At 43.1% G+C, this 21,290-nt stretch overlaps 1 protein-coding gene across 7 annotated transcripts in view; it reads left to right on the top strand.

Moving 5' to 3' along the window:
* adamts3 (ADAM metallopeptidase with thrombospondin type 1 motif, 3) overlaps positions 1 to 21,290 on the top strand; it is a 370,913-nt gene that overhangs the window by 54,047 nt on the left and 295,576 nt on the right. For all 7 annotated transcript variants that reach the window (XM_072281905.1, XM_072281906.1, XM_072281908.1 and 4 more), the window contains exon 4: positions 13,622 to 13,781. In XM_072281905.1, the coding sequence (XP_072138006.1) occupies positions 13,622 to 13,781 (160 nt within the window). The remainder of the gene's footprint in view (positions 1 to 13,621; positions 13,782 to 21,290) is intronic.

Consider the following 21,290-nt stretch of genomic DNA (forward strand, 5'->3'; position numbering starts at 1 on the left):
GAAACAGCAGATGGGACTGCGAGCGGAGACGTCTTGAGGGGCCAGTAAATCTAAGATGTATATAAAACAAATGATAGGACTCTGGGAATCTGAAGCACCAAGGGGTGTTGGTGTACTTGTCCAAGGATTCCTGAAGCACAGGCTGTGATAAAATGGTTGAGAAGTTTTGAAGGACACTCCTTAATTAGCTAAGGTGTCAAATATAAGGGCAAGGAGACTGTGGTACAACTATATTAAACATTAGTTAGGCCACGATTGAATTATGTGTGCAACTCTCGTCAACACATTCTAGGAAGGATGTCATTTAGAGGAGATATGCCAGGATGTTGCTTGATATGAGGAGTTTACGAGTGGACACTGGATAGGCAGGATTTATTTCCCCTGCAACAGAGAATGTTGAGGGGGATGTTACTGAGACATACAAAAATATGAGGGGCATAGATGGCGCAAATCTTTTCCCCTTAACAGAGCGTTCAATAACCAGAGCACATATGTTTATGGTAAGACTTAAAGAAATTTAGATCAGATTTGAGTTAGCTTCTTCTTTTACCCGGAGATGGTTAAACGCCACCTCACGGGATGGTGGAGTCAGGTTCTCTCAACTGTATAAATATTTAGATCATACTTGAAGTGCTGTGGATAGGGGGCTGTAGGCCGGGTGCTGAAAAATACGGTTAGACTAGTTATGTGCTTGATGGTCGCCATGAGTGTTATAGTATGGCTCACAAGACCTGTATCAGTTCTTAAGACAGTGATAATAGTGGTCAGAGAGGTGTCCAACGAGTGATAGACAACTGGAAACTTGGGTTGGGAATCTCTGAGCAGCAAATTAGACAAATGTAATACACTAAAGTAGTACTGTATAGGATACTGTGTGTAGGAACTCATTTACAGCACTATACCGTGTCCTCTGCAATAGACTGTACATGGGTTTTACCAGAGAGGAGTGTTCAATCGAAGTTGGAAATGAAGAAGGTAAAAAGGGTGAGTGTTATCTTGCACAGGGGAAGTGTTGGGGTTGATTGAGGAATGGACCTTTGCCCATGGTACCACTATGTTCAGTTTGATCTCTCCTTAATGTTTGCAGTGTGAAACCAGGACTTTTTCTGTGAACGAGGTCACTCCTCGTGTTGTCCTGGGTCAAGACTTGACAGGTGGATTTTTGAGAACAATCCCAAAATGTTTCTCAGTCGACTGATCTACCTCCTGTCACAAAGTCAGTGTGGTAGCTCAGTTCTATATTTCTGAGGATGCTCGATCTGCCATGGTGCCACTGACGTATTGCTGGGAATAAATACTGAAATCTTCCCAGGCTGTGTATAACGTGACCTTCCTAACCTGAGTGCTTCGTCCAAGAGAAGTCCAGCATGAGGAGTACTGACTGAGGAAAGTTTGAATGCAGTTACCAGGATGACAGTTCCTTGTCACGAAGTGCAGAGTTTATGCAGAAGGCCTCTGGAATCACACACTCCCAACTTTGTTCCACTGTGGCAGAACGCCCACTGGGTTATTTCTGGAAAAATGGTGGGGGAAATTTTTTATGTATGATTCTGCAAGACTGTTTTAGTTGACAGCTCTCCAAGTTAGGCATATAGGACCATATGTTTGTGAGGGGAACTTTGTATAGTTGGGTGCCCATGAATTTCACCTGTCATATCTATGGTGTTGAAGGTTGATCTGTATGGTTATATTTCCATTTTTATTACAATGATTTTTACATTAAGGTCAACTATTCATCATATTCTGGTTTAGATTAAGTAAGAGATCTTACTGAATTCCTCATGTACTGTTAGGGTGGTGGTGTGGAGATACATCTCTACCAAAGGAGGCGTAAGGTCACCCTTGGGCAAGGTGTAGTACCTGCTTAGCCCCCACAATCAAGAGTCACGTGAAGCCATGATAGAAGGTCGTATCAGCAGCTGGTGCATATCACAAATCCTGGTTATGCGACACTGACACCAGGCAGACAATCTCTGAAGAGTGCTGATAATGGCTGGGGTCACCCACCTTGTAAAGACACTGCCCAGAAGAAGGCAATGGCAAACCACTTCTGTAGAAAAATTTACCGAGAACAATCATGGCCATGGAAAGACCACGATCGCCCACGTCATACAACACAGTACATACACACACATTATTAGCAATATTGTACCCCACTTGGTGCAGGGCCATACGATAATAATCTTGGAAAACCAAATTGTGAGTTTAGTAACGAGATTACGCACACCAGAATTGTGAAATCAGAATGTTAAATGGTGATTTTTTTTTCATACGTTAAGGCGGTGATGGCTGGAATAAAATTATTTCTGCCAGTTAGGTGGGAGGATTTGGGTGGTGGTGGTAGTCTGTAATGAAGGGACCTGTTCCAAAAGCCAGAGACCACTCTTTCAAGTGTGGTTGAGAAATACTTCTCCACACAATGTGGTTGAAATTCAGACTTCTAATTTATCTAGGTCAGTTGGTAATTTTAAATCTGAGGTGGATAAGGCAGTACGGCAATGCAGTGGTTAGTGATGCTGCCTCACAGTTTCTTAAACCTGGGTTTGACTCGATCTTTAGTTACTCTTTACATGCATTTCCCTTGTTATAGATGGGGTTTCCTCCCCGTCCAAAAGACAATTAGCACAAAAGTAGTTTGGAATCCAAGTGGAATTGTTGAGAGTATGAGGGAGGGTAAATTGCAGGGCATTATGGAAAATAAGATGGCGGAAATGGAATGGTAAAAACCGCCACAGAACTAGACGCCTAAATAACCTTGTCTGTTGCAATATGTAAATAAAGATGCATTTGTGTTGACTGTAGGGTTGCCAACTGTCCCATATTAGCCGGGAAATCCCGTATATTGGGCTAAATTGGTTTGTCCCATACAGGACCGCCCTTGTCCCGTATTTCCCCCGCTAAGGTAGAGCGTTCCTATGAAACCGTTCGTGCCGAAATGGCGTAAAGCGCAGAAGCAATTACCATTAATTTATATGGGAATAATTTTTGAGCATTCCCAGACCCAAAAAATAATCTACCAAATCATACCAATAACACAAAACCTAAAATAACACTAACATATGGTAAAAGCAGGAATGATATGATAAATGCACAGCCTACATAAAGTAGAAATAATGTATGTACAGTATATCAGAATCGGGAAGATTAAGCCAAAACCGATTTGTAGAAAAAGATCGGCATGTACACGCATGCACAGGGCTTTATGGTCATGGTAGTCTTTCTCAGGGTAAACACAAGTGTCGAGAAAGTTGGCAACCCTGGTTGGAGTCTGGGACAAGAAGGTGATTTGTAATCATTGGCATGCAGAATTACACTGTATTAAATAATTATAGCGTATCTGTGACAGCAAGAGTAGTAAATGCATTTCCATTTTTTTTGACCCTTTGCTGTGAATCACACTGCCTTCTGTGCCTATGAAGATTTCCATTGGTACCTACACAGTGAGATTCAGCAGGTAACCGCAAAGACACTCCTGCACGGATTCTGCTTCAAGTGACATGGGTATAGTGCCAGAGGATTGGAGGGTAGCTCATGTTGTTCCATTGTTTAAACGTTGTTTAAAAAAGGCTCCAAAAGTAAACCAGGTAAGTACAGGCCGGTGAGCCTGACATCAGTAGTAGGTAAATTATTGGAAGGTGTTCGGAGAGATCGGATAGACAAGTATTTGGACAGCCAAGGACTGATTAAGGATAGTCAGCGTGGCTTTTTGCGAGATAGATCGCGTTTAATGAATCTTGTAGAGTTTTTTGAGGTTACCAAGAAAGTAGACGAAGGAAAGGCTGTGGATGTTGTCTACATGGACTTTAGTAAGGTCTTTGACAAAGGTCCCACATGGGAGATTAGTTCAGAAGGTTCGGGCACTAGGTATCCATGGAGAGGTTGTAAACTGGATTCGAAATTGGCTGTGTGGGAGAAGACAGAGAGTGGTAGTGGATAAGTGCTTCTCAGACTGGAGGCCTGTGACTAGTGGTGTGCCTCAAGGATCTGTGCTGGGACATTTGTTGTCTATATCAATGATCTCGATAATAATGTGGTAAATTGGATCAGCAAGTTTGCTGATGACACTAAGATTGGAGGCGTTGTGGACAGCGAGGAAGGCTTTCGAAGCTTGCAGAGGGATGTGGACCAACTGGAAAAATGGGCCAGAAAATGGCAGATGGAATTTAGTGCGTGAGGTGCTGCATTTTGGAAGGACAAATCAAGGTTGGACGTACACAGTAAATGGTAGGGCACTGAGGAGTGCGGAGGAACAAAGGGATCTGGGAGTTCAGATGCATAATTCCCTGAAAGTGGTGTCACAGGCATTCATAAATCGAAGTATTGAGTGTAGGAGTTGGGACATTATGGGGAGGTTGTATAAGACATTGGTGAGGTCAAATTTGGAGTATTGCTTACAGTTCTGGTCACCTAACTATAGGAAGGATATCAGTAAGATGAAAAGTGTGCAGAGAAGATTTACTAGGATGTTGCTGGGTCTTCAGGTGTTGAGTTACAGGGAAAGATTGAATAGGTTAGGACTTTATTCCTTGGAGAAGAATGAGGGGAGATTTAATAGAGGATTACAAAATTTTGAGGGGTATAGACAGAGTAAATGTGAATAGGCCCTTTCCACTTAGATTAGGAGAGATAAATACGAGAGGACATGGCTTTAGGGTGAAAGGGGAAAGGTTTGGGGGAATATTCGGGGGAACTTCTTCACTCAGAGAGTGGTGGGAGTGTGGAATGAGCTGCCATCTGACGTGGTAAATGCGGGCTCACTCTTAGGCTTTAAGAATAAATTGGATAGGTACATGGATGGGAGAGGTCTGGAGGATTATGGACAATGGGACTAGTGGAATAATGTTTCGGCACAGACTAGAAGGGCCGAATGGCCTGTTTTCTGTGGTGTAGTGTTCTATGACATCCAAGATGATGAAAGATGCTGGAGCTCTAGTTGACTCTGTAGCTCCACTTTGTTAATAAATGCACATTTATTCCATTTTAAACTGAACAGCCAGTCTCTGAAAGTTGGCCCCTCTTGCTGAATCCCACATGTTTGTGTTGGCAAGGCTGTAGTGTCTGGTTGGCTGACAGATATTCTGGGATATTAAAACTAATGGAACACAGAGCTCTTGATCCATTTCAGATCAACATTATGTCAAGGTAAAAGTCTCAGTGCCACGCTCTCAAGCACCTGTAATTCCTCAAACCTTTCACAGTCGCTTTGGAGAAAAGATTACAGTCAAACTGTGATCATTAATTGTTTTACAATATATTATTCAGCACAAAATGAAATATAAATTCTTGTGTTAATAATTTCCAGACAGAAGCTGGATGTTTTGAAAAATTACACTACATTAATCTAACAATTTATGATACAACTCATGATGGAACTCTAACTTGTACTATCTCAGTTCTGAGTAGTAATTTTATCTCTTGGGTCTGTTTATGTTTCTCATTTTGAACCTGGACCAGAACGTTTAGTAAGATTTTGCTCCATTCAATAACTTACATTAAAAAAACAGAAGATTCACGTGTCATCATCTCACCTGCACCAGCAAACCTGCAGGTAACGGATAGTAACGTTGGAAAATTTGAGGTTTTTCATTTTCAAATGTACATATTCACAAGCTTTTGGGAATTCAAGTGGTATTTTGATCTTTATTGCAAAATATCGATTAAGCTTGTTGGAATTTTATAGTGTTGATGTAAACCTAGAATGAGAAATATTCGTTGAGGATTAATTGAGGAAGATTGACCTATGCTTACTGGAATTTAATGAGGAGATTTGAGTGTGAATGATATAATGGATGCAATGTGCTTTCTTATACTACAGAATTTAGAGCAAAAGAGGTGGAGCATTAGAATAAGGCTTAGATTAAATTTTCTTTATGTTGATGCTCAGTCCTTGCATACTGGACATGAGGGGATTGTAAAGATATGGTGACAGGGCAGGAAGGTAAAGATCACCTGTATCTTACTGAATGATGCAACAGGGCTCAAGTGAAGCAAACGCTCCTATCTTGATTTACAGTATAATGTACTTGTGTCCCTACAAGTTACATCTTAACCCAAAAGATCTTGACCATTGAATCATATTTCAGAATAAAGGATTGGAAGATGTAGAATCCTTGTGGATCAAGTAAAGAAACTGATAGGAGTTATATAGATGTGTGTGTGTATGTGTGTGTATGTATATATATATAAAATGGTAGGATGTGGGGTATAAGTTACAATGGGAGCAAGAGAAACGATATAAAAATAAATATATTACAATAGTCATGGGTGATTTCAATATGCAGGGAGATTGGGAAGATCCTTTTGGTGCTGGATCCCAAGAGATAGGAGCAGCTTGTGGTTGGGCCCACTCAGGAAAATAAAATTAATGATTGGGTGTTGTGTAATGAATCAGACTTGAGGGAGCTTAAAGTAAAGGAACCCTTAAGAAGCAGTGATCGTAGTATGATGAAATTCATCCTGCAGCTTGAGAGGGAGAAGTTAAGATCAGATGCACCCGTATTGGGATGGATCTACAATGTCACGGGAGAAGAGCTGGCTAAAATTAACTGGAAGGGGCTCTTAACCGGGATGATGACAGTGATGCAATGGCTGGTGTTTCTGGGACAAATTCGGAAGGTGCAGGATAGATGCATCCCAAAGAAGTAGTAGTATTCTAAAGGGAGGATGAGGTAACTGTGGCTGACAAGGGAAGTCAAAGACAGACGAGAAGTATAAGTGAGGGTATACAATATAGCCAAGATTAGTGGGAGAGCTAGAGGGCTGGGAAGCTTATACAAACCGACAGAAGGCAACTAGAAAAAAAATGAAATATGAAGGTAAGCTAGCCAATAATGTAACAGAGATACCAAATATTTTTTCAGATATATAAAGAGTAAAAGAGAGGCACGAGTTGATATTGGACCGCTAGAAAATTATGCTGGAGAGGTAGTAATGGGGGTCAAAAAAATGGCAGATGAACTCAAAAGTATTTTGCATCAATATTCTCTGTGGTAGACTCCTGCAATATGCCAGAAATTCAAGCGTGTCGGGGAGCGGAAGTGAGTGTAGTTATGATTGCTGAAGAGAAGGTGCTGGGAAGGTGAAAGGTCTGAAGGTAGATAAGTAGCCTGGAACAAATGAACTACACTCCAAGGTTCTAAAAGAAGTAGCTGAAGAGATTGTGGAGCATTAGTAATGATCCTTCAAGCATCACTAGATTCTGGAATGGTTCCAGTTGACTGGAAATTTGCAAATGTCACTCCACTCTTTATACAGGAAGGTAGGCAAAAGAAAGGAACTTATAGACCAGTTAGATGGAATACAATGGTTGGTAAGATTCTGGGTTTCATTACTAGGGATGTGGTTTAAGGGCTCGTGATAAAGTAGGCCAAAGTCAGCATGGTTTCCTTAGGGGGTAATCTTGCCTGACAAATCTGTCGTAATTCTTTGAGGAAATAACACACAGGATAGGCCAAAGGAGAGTTATTTATTTGGATTTTCATAAGGCTGCTAAACAATAAATTTTCCTGTAATACCATTAAAGAAAGATACTTGAATAGACAGAAGATTGGCTTACTGGCAGAAAGCAAAGAGTGGGAGGACGGGGAGCCTTTTCTTGGTGACTGCTGGTGGCTGCTGGTGACTGGTGGTGGCTGCTGGTGACTGCTGGTGACTGGTGGTGGCTGCTGGTGACTGGTGGTGGCTGCTGGTGACTGGTGGTGTTCTGCAGGGGTTGGTGTTGCAACCACATTTTTCATGATAAATGTCAATGATTTGGACGATGCAATCGATGGCCTTGTGGCCACATTTGCAGATTATTCAAAGATAGGTGGAGAGGCAGGTAGCGGTGACGAAGCATGAATTCTGCAGAAGGACTTGGGCAGATTAGGAGAATGGACAAGTAAATAGTAGGTGGAATATAGTGTAGGGAAGTGTGTGGTCATGCACTTCAGTAGAAAGAATAAAGGTATGGACTATTTTCTAAACTGGCAGAAATTTCAAAAATCCAAGGTTCAAGGGGACTTGGGAGACCTTATGCAGGATTCCCTGAAGGTTAACTTGCAGGTTGAGTCAGTGGTGAGGAACGCAAATACAATGTTAGCATTCCTTTCAAGAGGACTAGCATATAAAAGGAAGGATGTAATGCTGAGACTTTATAAGATGTTGGTCAGACCGCACTTGGACTTTTGTGAGCAGTTTTGAAAATACATGCTGGCATTGGAGAGAGACTAGAGGAAGTTCATGAGAATGATCCTGGGAATGAAAAGGGTTAATGTATGAGTAGCATATGATGTCTCTGGGCCTGTATTCGCTGAATGTTAAAGATTGAAAGAAGATCTCATTGAAACCTACCGAATATTGAAAGGTAAACAAGAGGAATTCTGCAGATGCTGGAAATTCAAGCAACACACATCAAAGTTGCTGGTGAACGCAGCAGGCCAGGCAGCATCTCTAGGAAGAGGTACAGTCGACGTTTTGGGCCGAGACCCTTCGTCAGGACTAACTGAAGGAAGAGTTAGTAAGAGAATTGGTCTTACTCTTTGGTCAAATCTCTTACTAGCTCTTTCTTCAGTTAGTCCTGATGAAGGGTCTCGGCCCGAAACGTCGACTGTACCTCTTCCTAGAGATGCTGCCTGGCCTGCTGAATATTGAAAGGTGTAAGTAGAGTGGATGTGGAGAGCATATTTCCTGCAGTAAGTCTAGGATCAGAGGGTACAGCCTTTGAAATGAAGGGTTTCCCTTTAGAACAGATGAGGAGGAATTTCTTTGGGCAGACATAGTAAATCTGGAATTCATTGCCACGGACAGCTATAGAGGCCAAGTCATTGGATGTGTTTAAAGCATAGCTTGATAGGTTGTTAATTAGCAAGGGCATTAAAGGTACAGGAAGAAGGCAGGAGAATAGTTTGTGGGGGATAATAAATCAGCCATGATGCAGACTTAGGCTGAATGGCCTAATTTTGTTCCTATGTTTTGTGGCCTTATGCTTATCAAAATCAATATTTTATATAAGATTTCCATAGTTGGTGATTTGTTTTTAAGATTTTCATGGAGTTTTCATGGAAATGAAGTTAGGAATCCCAGCAAAATTGGCATTCCTTGCTTTGCATTTTGTCCAACTGGGTAATTTTAGCAAAGCAGATTGGTTCAATAATTCCCTGAAGAGAGCCAAGCTTGCTGCAGTATTGCAGGATGGGGTGCTGAATTATTTCTTCTGATAAATATTGGAGTGAACTGAAACATTGATTTAATTACCTGGAATATCCTCAAAAATCTCTCCTGTTCTGCTGCAGATATCTTGACATGAATCTTATTTACATCAGTCAAAAAAGAGCAGTTTTACAATGACAGAATAATTGAAATTTTAATTCTCTACAGAAACTGTAGGCTTCTTTGGTAATGCCTCACAGGCATAAGATTTCCACCAATTACACACACAAAGATATCAGATGAATCTTTGTGATGAATGGAAATGACTTCCATGAATGGAAATGCCTTAACCTACTAGACCAATACACCCACTGACTGTGCATCACCATTCTGTCACTGTTATTAGGCAATACCCCAGGTTAGCACGTTTTCGGATGACATCAAATTCTGTGGTATAGTGGACCACAAAATGGTTATCTAAAATTACAACAGAATCTAGAGTAACTGGAAAAGTGGGCGAAGGAGCAGCAGATGGAAATTAACTCAAGTAAGCGCAAAAGTTTTGATTCTGGTTTAAGTTGGTGCAAACACAACTATTAGCTGTTTATTGCTCATACTTTGTCTGGAAAATGATCTCGGCAATCAAAAGCCTCAACTTCCATTTTGGAGTTCAGCTTTTGAACCACCTGTCACTTTTGCCGCGTGAATGAAGACACAAAGGTGCAGGACTGTTGCAGTGTGTTATGTATAGGCCGAATCAAGGTGGTGTGGCCCAGGCCTGGGGCTGACAGTGGAGAAGGAGCAATGCTGCTGTGGGCTAGGAGCCGATTCAAAGTGGCAGAACTGAGAGCTGAAGTGGTGTGGCCCAGGCCTGAGAGCAGATCGAAAGTGGCAAGGTCTGTGTCTGAGAGCAAGGAACAACCCACTGTTTGGCTGACTTAAGCGCTGGGCCAAATTGAAAAGATCAGGTTGTCAGGGCCAGAGGAGAGGACGGGACAGTGTTCTGCTCACTGCTCGCAAGGTTTACTCATCTCTGCACTGAACTGAGGCTGTGGCCTGTAACCAATGGCCTCCCGGACTGGCTGTGACTGGCTTCGTGTTTGTGGACTCACTTTTGTGAACTTCAGTTTTGAAATTTACTTGCTTTTATTGTTTGCACGGTTTGTTTTTTGTGCACATTGGGTGTTTTTTTAATGGGTTCCGTGGGTTTCTTTGTTTTCTGGTTACCTGTAAGGTGATGAATCTTAAGGTTGTATATAGGATACACACTTCGTTAATGAATGTACTTTGATCTTTTTGAGCTTTGATTTTTGTTAGTTAAACTGGGACAGGATTTGCAGTGTCTTAGTGAGAGTGTGATAGAACAGGGAGACAGGGTGCCGTTCCGTGAAGTGTCAAACAGACAGTGTGATGAAGGAGGTACACTTGTCTTCATGGTTCAGAGCTGATCTCATGTGACCACACTTGGATGTGTTACCACAACAATGTTGCACTCAGTGTTAGTAAGACCGGGGAATTAATTGTGGAATTAAGGAAGGGAAAGTCAGGGAACACACACTGGTCTTCCATCAAGAGGTCAGCAGTGGAAAGTGCAAACAGCTTAATGTTCCTGAGTGTCAGCATCTTTGAATGTCTATCCTGGGCCCAATATATTGACACAATTACGAAGAAGGTATCCCAGCAGCTATATTTCATGAAGAGTTTAGGGAGATTTGGTATGTCATCAAAGAGTTGCATATTTCTACAAAAGCACCGTGGAGAGTATGCTGAGTGTTTGCACCGCTGTCTACAGTGGAGGGCAACGCACAGAATCAGTGTAAGCTGCAGAAAGAGGGTTGTAAACTCTGTCAGTTCAATCATAGGCAGTAGCCTCTCCAGATGCAAAGAGATTCAAAAAGTGAGGCCCCAGGAAGGCAGTACCCATCATTAAGGACCCTCACCAACCAGGACATGCTCTTTTCCCAATTGCTACCGTCAAGGAGGAGGGACAGGTGTCTGAAGACACACACTCAATGTTTTAGGAACAGCTTCTTCCCCTCTGCCACCAGATTTCTGAACAGTCCATGAACCCATGAGCATGACTTCACCATTTTTCACCTGTTGCAGAACATTTTTTACTATTTCTTACTGAACTAATGGTTTTTTTTTGTCTTGCACTGTACTGCTACTGTAAAACAAAAAATTTCACGTCCTACGTCAGTGATATTAAACCTGATTCTGACTCTATATCTGTTCCAAGCTTCGGAAGGATGTCATTAAGCTGGAAAGAGTGCAGAGAAACATCATCGAGCTGGTTTCCAGGATAGAGGGTTTGTTGTAATGAGAGCCTGGGTAAGCTGTGTTTTTCCTGGAGTGTGTGTTGCAGACTGAGAGGTGTATAATATGAGAGCCTGGATAAACTTTTTTTTTTTACCTGGAGTGTGAGTGTCCAAACTGAGAGGTGTATATTATCATGAGGATTGTAGATAGGGAGCATTTTCATTTTTTTTCCGGGGTAGAGGAGTCTCAATCAAGAGGGTACAGGCTTAAGGTGAGAGGGGAAATGCATGAGATCTGAGGTGATGGGTATACGGATGGACTCAGTGTCCGCTGTGGTCGGCTGCTTCCAAGGTATCCGCAAGTTGATGGTGCCTGGAGGTTTATGGCAGGGAGTTTCTCCCTTTTGCCGCCTGCTATCGGGGACTCGGGAGTCGATCGACTTGAGGACTTTGAGACTTCTTTTACTGTGCCTCTGGACTGTTCTTCATCAAATTATGGTATTGCTTTGCACTGCTGTAACTATGTGTTATAATTCTGTCAGTGTTAGTCTTTGGTTTGTCCTGTTTTCTGTGATATCACTCTGGAGAAACATTGTATCATTTCTCAATGCATGTATGCAATTCTAAATGACAATAAAAGAGGACCGAATGTTCTCATAATCTAATCTAATCTAATCTAATGTGGAATGAGATGGTAGAGGCTGCTGAAATTACAATATTTAAAAGGCATCCACACAGGTACATAATTAAAAAGGAACAGAGGGGCACAGGCCTATAGGGATCTCGTTCAGCTGGTACTCTACCTGCTAACTGAAGGGAATGGCTGTGTGCTCCATTTGACTCTTTGACAGTAGAGGGTGAACCCATTTGTGTCAGTGAAGGGCGGCCATCAGCTGTAACAATGTATGGATTGGAATCACCTAGTGATGCTGAAAATCATAACACAGGAAGTTTCAAAACAAGCGGAGTAAATCATAATTATTCTTTGTCAAACAGATGACATAAAGTAAAGAGAGTAAGAAAAGTTAAAACTTTAAGCCCTGGTGACCAAATCATTTATTAAACAGAGAGTGATGATAAGAGCATTGTCAGGTGGCAGTTTTGTGTCCTAGGTGCTACAGGGCTTATTTGACTCAGGTCATTGCCTGAATGCTTTACTCTATTTCTGCTGGTTAATTTAAGACTGTACGAGGGTAGTGGGAGAGGGAGAGAATTGAGGGGGATGGGTTGGTGTTGTAGATGACTACAGACTGGGGGTTTTGAACAATAAAACATGTAACAGTTCTATTGCCCAGTAACAGGCACTTTCATCCACAATGTGTCACCAAACTAATTGGTTTAATTATGTCCACAACCCTAAATTTGTCCAACCTCTCCACATAATGCACATCTTTCAATCCAGGCAGTATCCTGATAAACCTCTTCTGCGCTCTCTCCAAAGCCTCCCCGTGCTTCCTATAATGGGGTGACCAGAATCAAATGCAATTCTCCACATGTGCCCTAACCAAAATTTTATAAAATTACAGCTTGACTTCTGAACTTTTGAATTCAATGCCTTGATGAGTAAACGCAAACATGCCATGCGCCTTCTATACTGCTCTATTTCAGCTCTACCACTCTTCCCCGAGGGGAAAAAGGAAGGGCCATTTCTGTGCAGCATAACTGAGTCTGACTTGCAAAAGGCACTTGGACAAGTAATGGATAGGAAGAGCTTAGACTCTAACCTCTTTCCTATTTGTGTACTGCACAACTATGACTGACTTGCAAGGTGCAATATATCTTAGGAAGTGCCACAAGAATTCCTGGTGTGATGCAGAATTTTCCCCTTGATAAAGCTCATTTCTCTTCATGCTGCTCTGAAAAAGGCAGTGTGACCTGATCTATCTTTTTTGGCAAGTGTTTTTCAACCTTAGTAAAATTAGAACTATTGAGGTGAGGGTGAATTTACATTTGGAAAATAAAAGAATATCAGGTGCCTCTCTCACCCATCCTGCACTAATATTTTGTGTTAAGATGATAAATTTTAATTCAAATTGGTGATACAGCATGGTAACAGGTCCTTCCTGCCCAGTTGTGCCCATGTGACCAATTAACTAACCAATGTCTTTGGAATGTGCGAGGAAACCAGAGGCCCCAGAGGAAAACCAAGCAAGAACATACAGTCAGACGCCTTACGTTCAGCGGCGGGATGTATTTTAGATTTGAGTCTAACCTGGTTTTGACCTTCTCATTAGGCTGGCATGATCCGAACAGTTCAAGGGGAATATTTTATCGAACCACTCGAAAAGGGAAAGCAAGCCGAGGAAGAGGAGAAAGGTCGAGTTCATGTGGTGTACCGCAGGTCAGCTATCCAGCACTGGCATCCTGAAATCGCTGATGACTTTCATCCAGCAGGTTTGTGTCTGGTCCAAAGCTTGATGTAGCATTTCTTCAATCTGCTTGCTCATCTGAAACAATTATTTAGTAGAGGATGAAATGTAGAAAACAACTTTTTTGAATTATTTTACTAGCAGGAGTCAGCAGCTTAATGTTGTAAAAGGTAACTGCTAAATATAAATTTTTCTTTAGCATAATCTGACACTGATAAGTGGCAATACACTGAGTTTCCAAAGTGTTTCCCAACTCATTTTCCCAATAAGTACACAGCTTTTATTCTTGCCTTGCAAACAGCAGCAGTGAAAAATGTAGTAAACTGAACAAAGCTGAGCAGCTCAGTGAGGTGGCATAGCATTGGACATGCCGTTATAGGCTCTGTGTTCTTGTGGGTTGCATAGACGGGGTGACCATGAACAGGATGAGTGCTCACTGGATTGTCACTCAAGAAATGGATCTCACAGGAAGGATTGTCTTAGTTCATGGAATGTGCTATCCCTGAGGTATGCTGGGCAGTTGGAGGCTTGAAGCTTGTGAAGTGTTTTTATTCAGTTTGTTTAGCAGACAGCCAGCTTCTTTCTGTAACCATGTTTGTGATGTTTTGGGAACATTGTGGCAAGACAGCTCAGAGCTCTTCATGAGGGTTTTCATCCCCTAATTCCATTCACCTTTTAAAGCAGATTACCTTATTCGTCACATGTGGATTGAAATATCGAAACACACAATGAAATGCGATGTTTGGGTCAAATCAAATCAGGATTGTGCCGGGGTCAGCCCGCAAGTGTCACTTCCTGCATCAGCACTGCATGCCCACAACTCACCAACCCCAGCTTTACATCTTTGGAATATCAGAGGGAACTGGAGCACCCAGAAGAAACTCACGCAGAACATACAATTTCCTTACAGACTGCAGGAGGAACTGAATCCTCATCAGTCCTCTCTGGTGCTTTAAAGTGATTGCATGCTGGCCCCAAAAAGAATCTAACACAGTGTTTGTGACACTGACATGATATTAACCCATAGCCTTGTAATCTGGAGTTAGATGTTCTACTGTTGTGCCATAAGCTCAGCATTGGATCATGATGACTTCTTTTGGATAAATTTACAATCACCAAATTGTGTGCCATCATAATCCTTTTCCTAAGAACCAGAAAGGTTGATACTGCCAACTTTTAAATGGCAGAGGATATCTAATGAGAAATAATCTCTAAAAAGTGGTACACTACTGAAAAGTAATGACATTTAACAAGAGAAAGAAATTAGAGGGAATATAATAGAACATAGAACATAGAATACTAGAGCACAGTACAGGCCTTTCGGCCCACAATGTTGTGCTGACCATCAAACCCTGCCTCCCATATAAGCCCCCACCTTAGATTCCTCCATATACCTGTCTAGTAATCTCTTAAACTTCATGAGTGTATCTGCCTCCACCACTGACTCAGGCAGTGCATTCCACGCACCAACCACTCTCTGAGTAAAACTTCCTCTAATATCCGCCTTGAACTTCCCACCCCTTACCTTAAAGCCATGTCCTCTTGTATTGAGCAGTGGTGCCCTGGGGAAGAGGCGCTGGCTATTCACTCTATCTATTCCTCTTATTATCTTGTACACCTCTATCATGTCCCCGCTCATCCTCCTTCTCTCCAAAACCCTAGCTCCCTTAATCTCTGATCATAATGCACACTTTCTAAACCAGGCAGCATCTTGGTAAATCTCCTCTGTACCCTTTCCAATGCTTCCACATCCTTCCTATAGTGAGGTGACCAGAACTGGACACAATACTCTAAGTGTGGCCTAACCAGAGTTTTATAGAGCTGCATCATTACATCGCGACTCTTAAACTCTATCCCTCGACTGATGAAAGCTAACACCCCATAAGCTTTCTTAACTACCCTATCCACCTGTGAGGCAACTTTCAGGGATCTGTGGACATGCACCTCGAGATCCCTCTGCTCCTCCACACTACCAAGTATCCTGCCATTTACTTTGTACTCTGCCTTGGAGTTTGTCCTTCCAAAGTGTACCACCTCACACTTCTCCGGGTTGAAGTCCATCTGCCACTTCTCAGCCCACTTCTGCATCCTATCAATGTCTCTCTGCAATCTTTGACAATCCTCTACACTATCTACAACACCACCAACCTTTGTGTCGTCTGCAAACTTGCCAACCCACCCTTCTACCCGCACATCCAGGTCGTTAATAAAAATCACGAAAAGTAGAGGTCCCAGAACAGATCCTTGTGGGACAAAACTAGTCACAATCTTCCAATCTGAATGTACTCCCTCCACCACCACCCTCTGCCTTCTGCAGGCAAGCCAATTCTGAATCCACCTGGCCAAACTTCCCTGGATCCCATGCGTTCTAACTTTCTGAATAAGCCTACCGTGTGGAACCTTGTCAAATGCCTTACTAAAATCCATATAGATCACATCCACTGCACTACCCTCATCTATATGCCTGGTCACCTCCTCAAAGAACTCTATCAGGCTTGTTAGACACGATCTGCCCTTCACAAAGCCATGCTGACTGTCCCTGATCAGACCATGATTCTCTAAATGCCCATAGATCCTATCTCTAAGAATCCTTTCCAACAGCTTTCCCACCACAGACGTAAGGCTCACTGGTCTATAATTACCCGGACTATCCCTACTACCTTTTTTGAACAATGGAAAAACATTCGCCTCCCTCCAATCCTCCGGTACCATTCCTGTGGACAGCGAGGACATAAAGATCCTAGCCAGAGGCTCAGCAATCTCTTCTCTCGCCTCATGGAGCAGCCTGGGGAATATTCCGTCAGGCCCCAGGGACTTATCTGTCCTAATGTATTTTAACAACTCCAACACCTCCTCTCCCTTAATATCAGCATGCTCCAGAACATCAACCTCACTCATATTGTCCTCACCATCATCAAGTTCCTTCTCATTGGTGAATACCAAAGAGAAGTATTCATTGAGGACCTCGCTCATTTCCACAGCCTCCAGGCACATCTTCCCACCTTTATCTCTAATCAGTCCTACCTTCACTCCTGTCATCCTTTTTTTCTTCACATAATTGAAGAATGCCTTGGGGTTTTCCTTTACCCTACTCGCCAAGTCTTTCTCATGCCCCCTTCTTGCTCTTCTCAGGCCCTTCTTAAGCTCCTTTCTTGCTTCCCTATATTCCTCAATAGACCCATCTGATCCTTGCTTCCTAAACCTCATGTATGCTGCCTTCTTCCTCCTGACTAGATTTTCCACCTCACTTGTCACCCATGGTTCCTTCACCCTACCATTCTTTATCTTCCTCACCGGGACAAATTTATCCCTTACATCCCGCAAGAGATCTCTAAACATCGACCACATGTCCATAGTACATTTACCTGCAAAAACATCATCCCAATTCACACCCGCAAGTTCTAGCCTTATAGCCTCATAATTTGCCTTTCCCCAATTAAAAATTTTCCTGTCCTCTTTGATTCTATCCTTTTCCATGATAATTATAAAGGCCAGAGAGCGGTGGTCACTGTCCCCCAGATGCTCACCCACTGAGAGATCTGTGACCTGACCCGGTTCATTACCTAGTACTAGATCTAGTATGGCATTCCCCCTGGTTGGCCTGTCCACATACTGTGACAGGAATCCGTCCTGGACACACTTAACAAACTCTGCCCCATCTAAACCCTTGGAACTAATCAGGTGCCAGTCAATATTAGGGAAGTTAAAGTCACCCATGATAACAACCCTGTTATTTTTGCACCTTTCCAAAATCTCAAAATCTGCCTCCCAATCTGCTCCTCTGTATCTCTGCTGCTACCAGGGGGCCTATAGAATACCCCCAGTAGAGTAACTGCTCCCTTCTTGTTCCCCACCGATATTGACTCAAAAGAGGATCCTGCTACATGACCCACCCTTTCTGTGGCAGTAATAGTATCCCTGACCAGTAATGCCACCCCTCCTCCCCTTTTTCCACCCTTTCTATCCCTTTTAAAGCACTGAAATCCAGGAATATTGAGAATCCTTTCCTGCCCTGGTGCCAGCCAAGTCTCTGTAATGGCCACTACATCATAATTCCATGTATGTATCCAAGCTCTCTGTTCATCACCTTTGTTCCTGATGCTTCTTGCATTGAGGTACACACATTTCAGCCCTTCTACCTTACTGTCTTTACACCGTTTATTCTGCTTCTCTTTCCTCAAAGCCTCTCTGTATGTTAGATCTGGCTTTACTCCATGCACTTCTTTCACTGCTCTATCGCTTTGGGTCCCATCCCCCTCACAAATTAGTTTAAACCCTCCCGAACCATGGTAGCAAACCTACCTGCAAGGATATTGCTCCCCCTCGAGTTCAGGTGCAACCCATCCAATCTGCGCAGGTCACACCTTCCCCAGAAGAGATCCCAATGATCCAAAAATCTAAAACCCTGCTCCCTGCACCAACTCCTCAGCCACGCATTCAACTGCCATCTCCTCCAATTCTTACCATCTCTGTCACGTAGCACTGGCAACAATCCTGAGAACGTCACCCTTGAGGTCCTGTTCTTCAGCCTTCTGCCTAGTTCCCGAAACTCACACTTCAGGACCTCATCCCTCTTCCTGCCTATGTCGTTGGTCCCAACATGTATCACGACTTCTGGTTGCTTTCCCTCTCGTACCAGGATGTCGTGCACCCGGTCAGAGACACCCCGGACCCTGGCACCCGGGAGGCAACAAACTATGCGGGTGTCCTTCTCACGTCCACAAAATCTCCTGTCTGCTCCCCTGACTATAGAGTCTCCAATGACGACAGCTCTCCTCTTCTCCGTCCCACCCTTCTGCACCACCGGGTCAGACTCAGTGCTGGAGGCCCTGCCACCGTGGCTCACACCTGGTCGGTCGTCCCCACCAACAGTATCCAGGACGGTAAACTTATTATTCAGGGGAATGGCTACAGGGGTGCTCTGCACTACCTGTCTGCTCACCTTCACTTTCCCCCCTCTGACTGTCACCCAACGACCTGCTTCCGACAGCCTAAGTGTGACTACCTCCCTGTAGCTCTCATCTATGACTGCCTCATTCTCCCTTATGAGTCGAAGGTCATCCAGCTGCTGCTCCAGATTCCTTACACGGTCTTCCAGATCGCCCAGCCGTTTGCACTTCTGGCAGATGTGACTCTGCAGGAGAGGGGCGTTCCCCCAGGACTGCCACATCTCACATGAGAGGCACATCACCGTCTCAGGGGACATTGTAAAAACTAACTGCGAGCAAGCTTGTCCTCCGCCGCTTCTCGTCGAAGCCTCTCGAGTCAAAGCCTCAAAGCTCCACTCCTTCACTGGCCCACTCATGATCTGGCCACTTTCCACTGGCTGCTTCGTTTGAGCTATCCCTCTATTTATCTGTTTGAGCTTTTCAAAATGTTTGGTCACCTGACCTCAACTGCCCAATCAGCTGCTTTCTGCTGAGTCTGGGCTATTCAAATCTTGATTGACTTGATTGCACAGACCAACTGCCAAACCTGCCAGAATCTCTCGAGTCAGAGCCTCAAAGCTCCACTCCTTCGCTGGCCCACTCACGATGATAATTGAGAGGACGAGAGGTGTTATAATAGCTACGGAAATGAAAATGGAAAATGTTGCAGATACTGGAAATCATAACTGCAGAGGAAAATGTTTCAAAAGTCAACAAGTCAGGTAGATTGTGGGAAGGAGAAGCAGAGTTAACATTTTAGGTTGAAGACTGTCAGAAGGTTTTGGTTTGACAGATACAACTGCTATTGAAAGAGTAACAGAAGTAGAAATACTTTTAGCAGTCATCGTAAGAGGGAATGCAAGCAGAAGGGAAGAGGTTAAAATAAATTTGGTATACTCAAGTAGTGTTAAGAAGAGAATTGTTGCTTGTGTCTGGTCTGGCCTGACTGAATAGCTGGAGAGTAAATCATTTGGTAGATGAGGAATCCATATTAACCAGGGAAAATCCTGTGGAGGATATACAAGGGGATAATTTCTTTTTCAGTAGAAATCAACCAATAAATTTCAAGTTGTAAATATGTTTGCTGATTTTAAAGTGGTATTTCATTACAAAATTACAGAGAAATGAAGTGGAAAATCAAAATCTGTTCCCCTGGACGTGCTCTGTTCCCAGTGGACATGCTTTAAAGTTAGGAGAGAGTTTAAAGGTGATGTGAGTAGCAATTTTTTACGCAGAGAGTGGTAGATACCTGGAATAGTCTACTAGAGAATCAGCCAGTTTGGTGGAAATTGAGGCTTTTAGATATTCACCTGAAAATGAAGGGATTTGGATGATAAACAGGAGGAGAACATTTAGTACCTGCACAATGTTGTGAGACAAGTGGCCTGCCCAGTGCTGTACCACATTATTAAATGGGGCAGGAGGAAAAGCTGAATCTTGAAAAGCTCTCTTTATAAGTTACCAGTTACAAAGGTGGATAAGGTGTTTGACAAATTAACTGGAGTTCTTTGAAGAGCTGTGGACAGAGAGGAACAGATGGACGTTACTTCTTGGATTGCCAGAAGGCATTCGATAAGGTGCCACATAAAAGACTTACCCAGAAGTTAAGGATGCATAAAGTTGGGGGTGATATATTTGCATGGATAGAGGATTGGTTAACCAATAGAAAGCGGAGAGTTGGGATACATGGTTGTTACTCTGGTTGGCAATCAGTGGTGAACATTTTGCTGCAGGGGTCGGTGCTGGGACCACAACTGTTCACGATATATTTTAATGATCTGGAAGAGAGGGCCGAGTGTAATGTATCTAAGTTTGCTGATGACACAAAATTGAGTGGAAAAGTTAAATTGTGTGGAGAGTCTGAAGAGAGATACAGATAGGTTAAGTGAGTGGGCAAGGGTCTGGCAGATGGAGGACCATGTTGGCAAATATGAGGTCATCCACTTTGGAAGGAAACATGGCAGACCAGATTATTATTCAAATGGCAAAGGATTGCAGCATGCTGCTATGCATAAGGAATTGGGAGTGCTTCCGTATGAATCACAGAAGGTTGGTTTGCAGGTGCAGCAGGCTATCAAGAAGGCAAATAGAATGTTGGCCTTCATTGCCAGAGGGATTGTATTTGAGAGTGGGCAGGTTATGCTGCAACTGTACAGGGTACTGGTGAGGCTGGACCTGGAGTACTGCGTGCTTACTCCTTACTTGAAAAAAGGTATACAGGCTTTGGAGGCAGTGCAGAGGAGGTTCACCAGGTTGATTCCAGAGATGAGGGGGTCAGACTATGAGGAGAGATTGAGTCGCCTGGGACTGTACTCGCTGGAATTCAGAAGAATAAGAGGAGATCTTCTAGAAATATATAAAGTTATGAAAGGGATAGATAACATAGAGGCAGGAAAGTTGTTTCCACTAGTAGATGGGACTAGAACTAGGGGACATAGCCTTAAGATTTGGTGGAGTAAATTTCGGACAGAGATGAGGAGGAACTGGTTTTCCCAAAGAGTGATGAATCTGTGGAATTCTCTACCTAATGAAGCAGTGGAAGCTACTCAGTAATTATAATTAAGACAAGCAACACACAAAATGCTGGATGAAGGATGGAGCATTTT

This window comes from Mobula birostris, chromosome 17, assembly GCF_030028105.1.
Source record: "Mobula birostris isolate sMobBir1 chromosome 17, sMobBir1.hap1, whole genome shotgun sequence".
Taxonomy (NCBI): Eukaryota; Metazoa; Chordata; class Chondrichthyes; order Myliobatiformes; family Myliobatidae; genus Mobula; species Mobula birostris.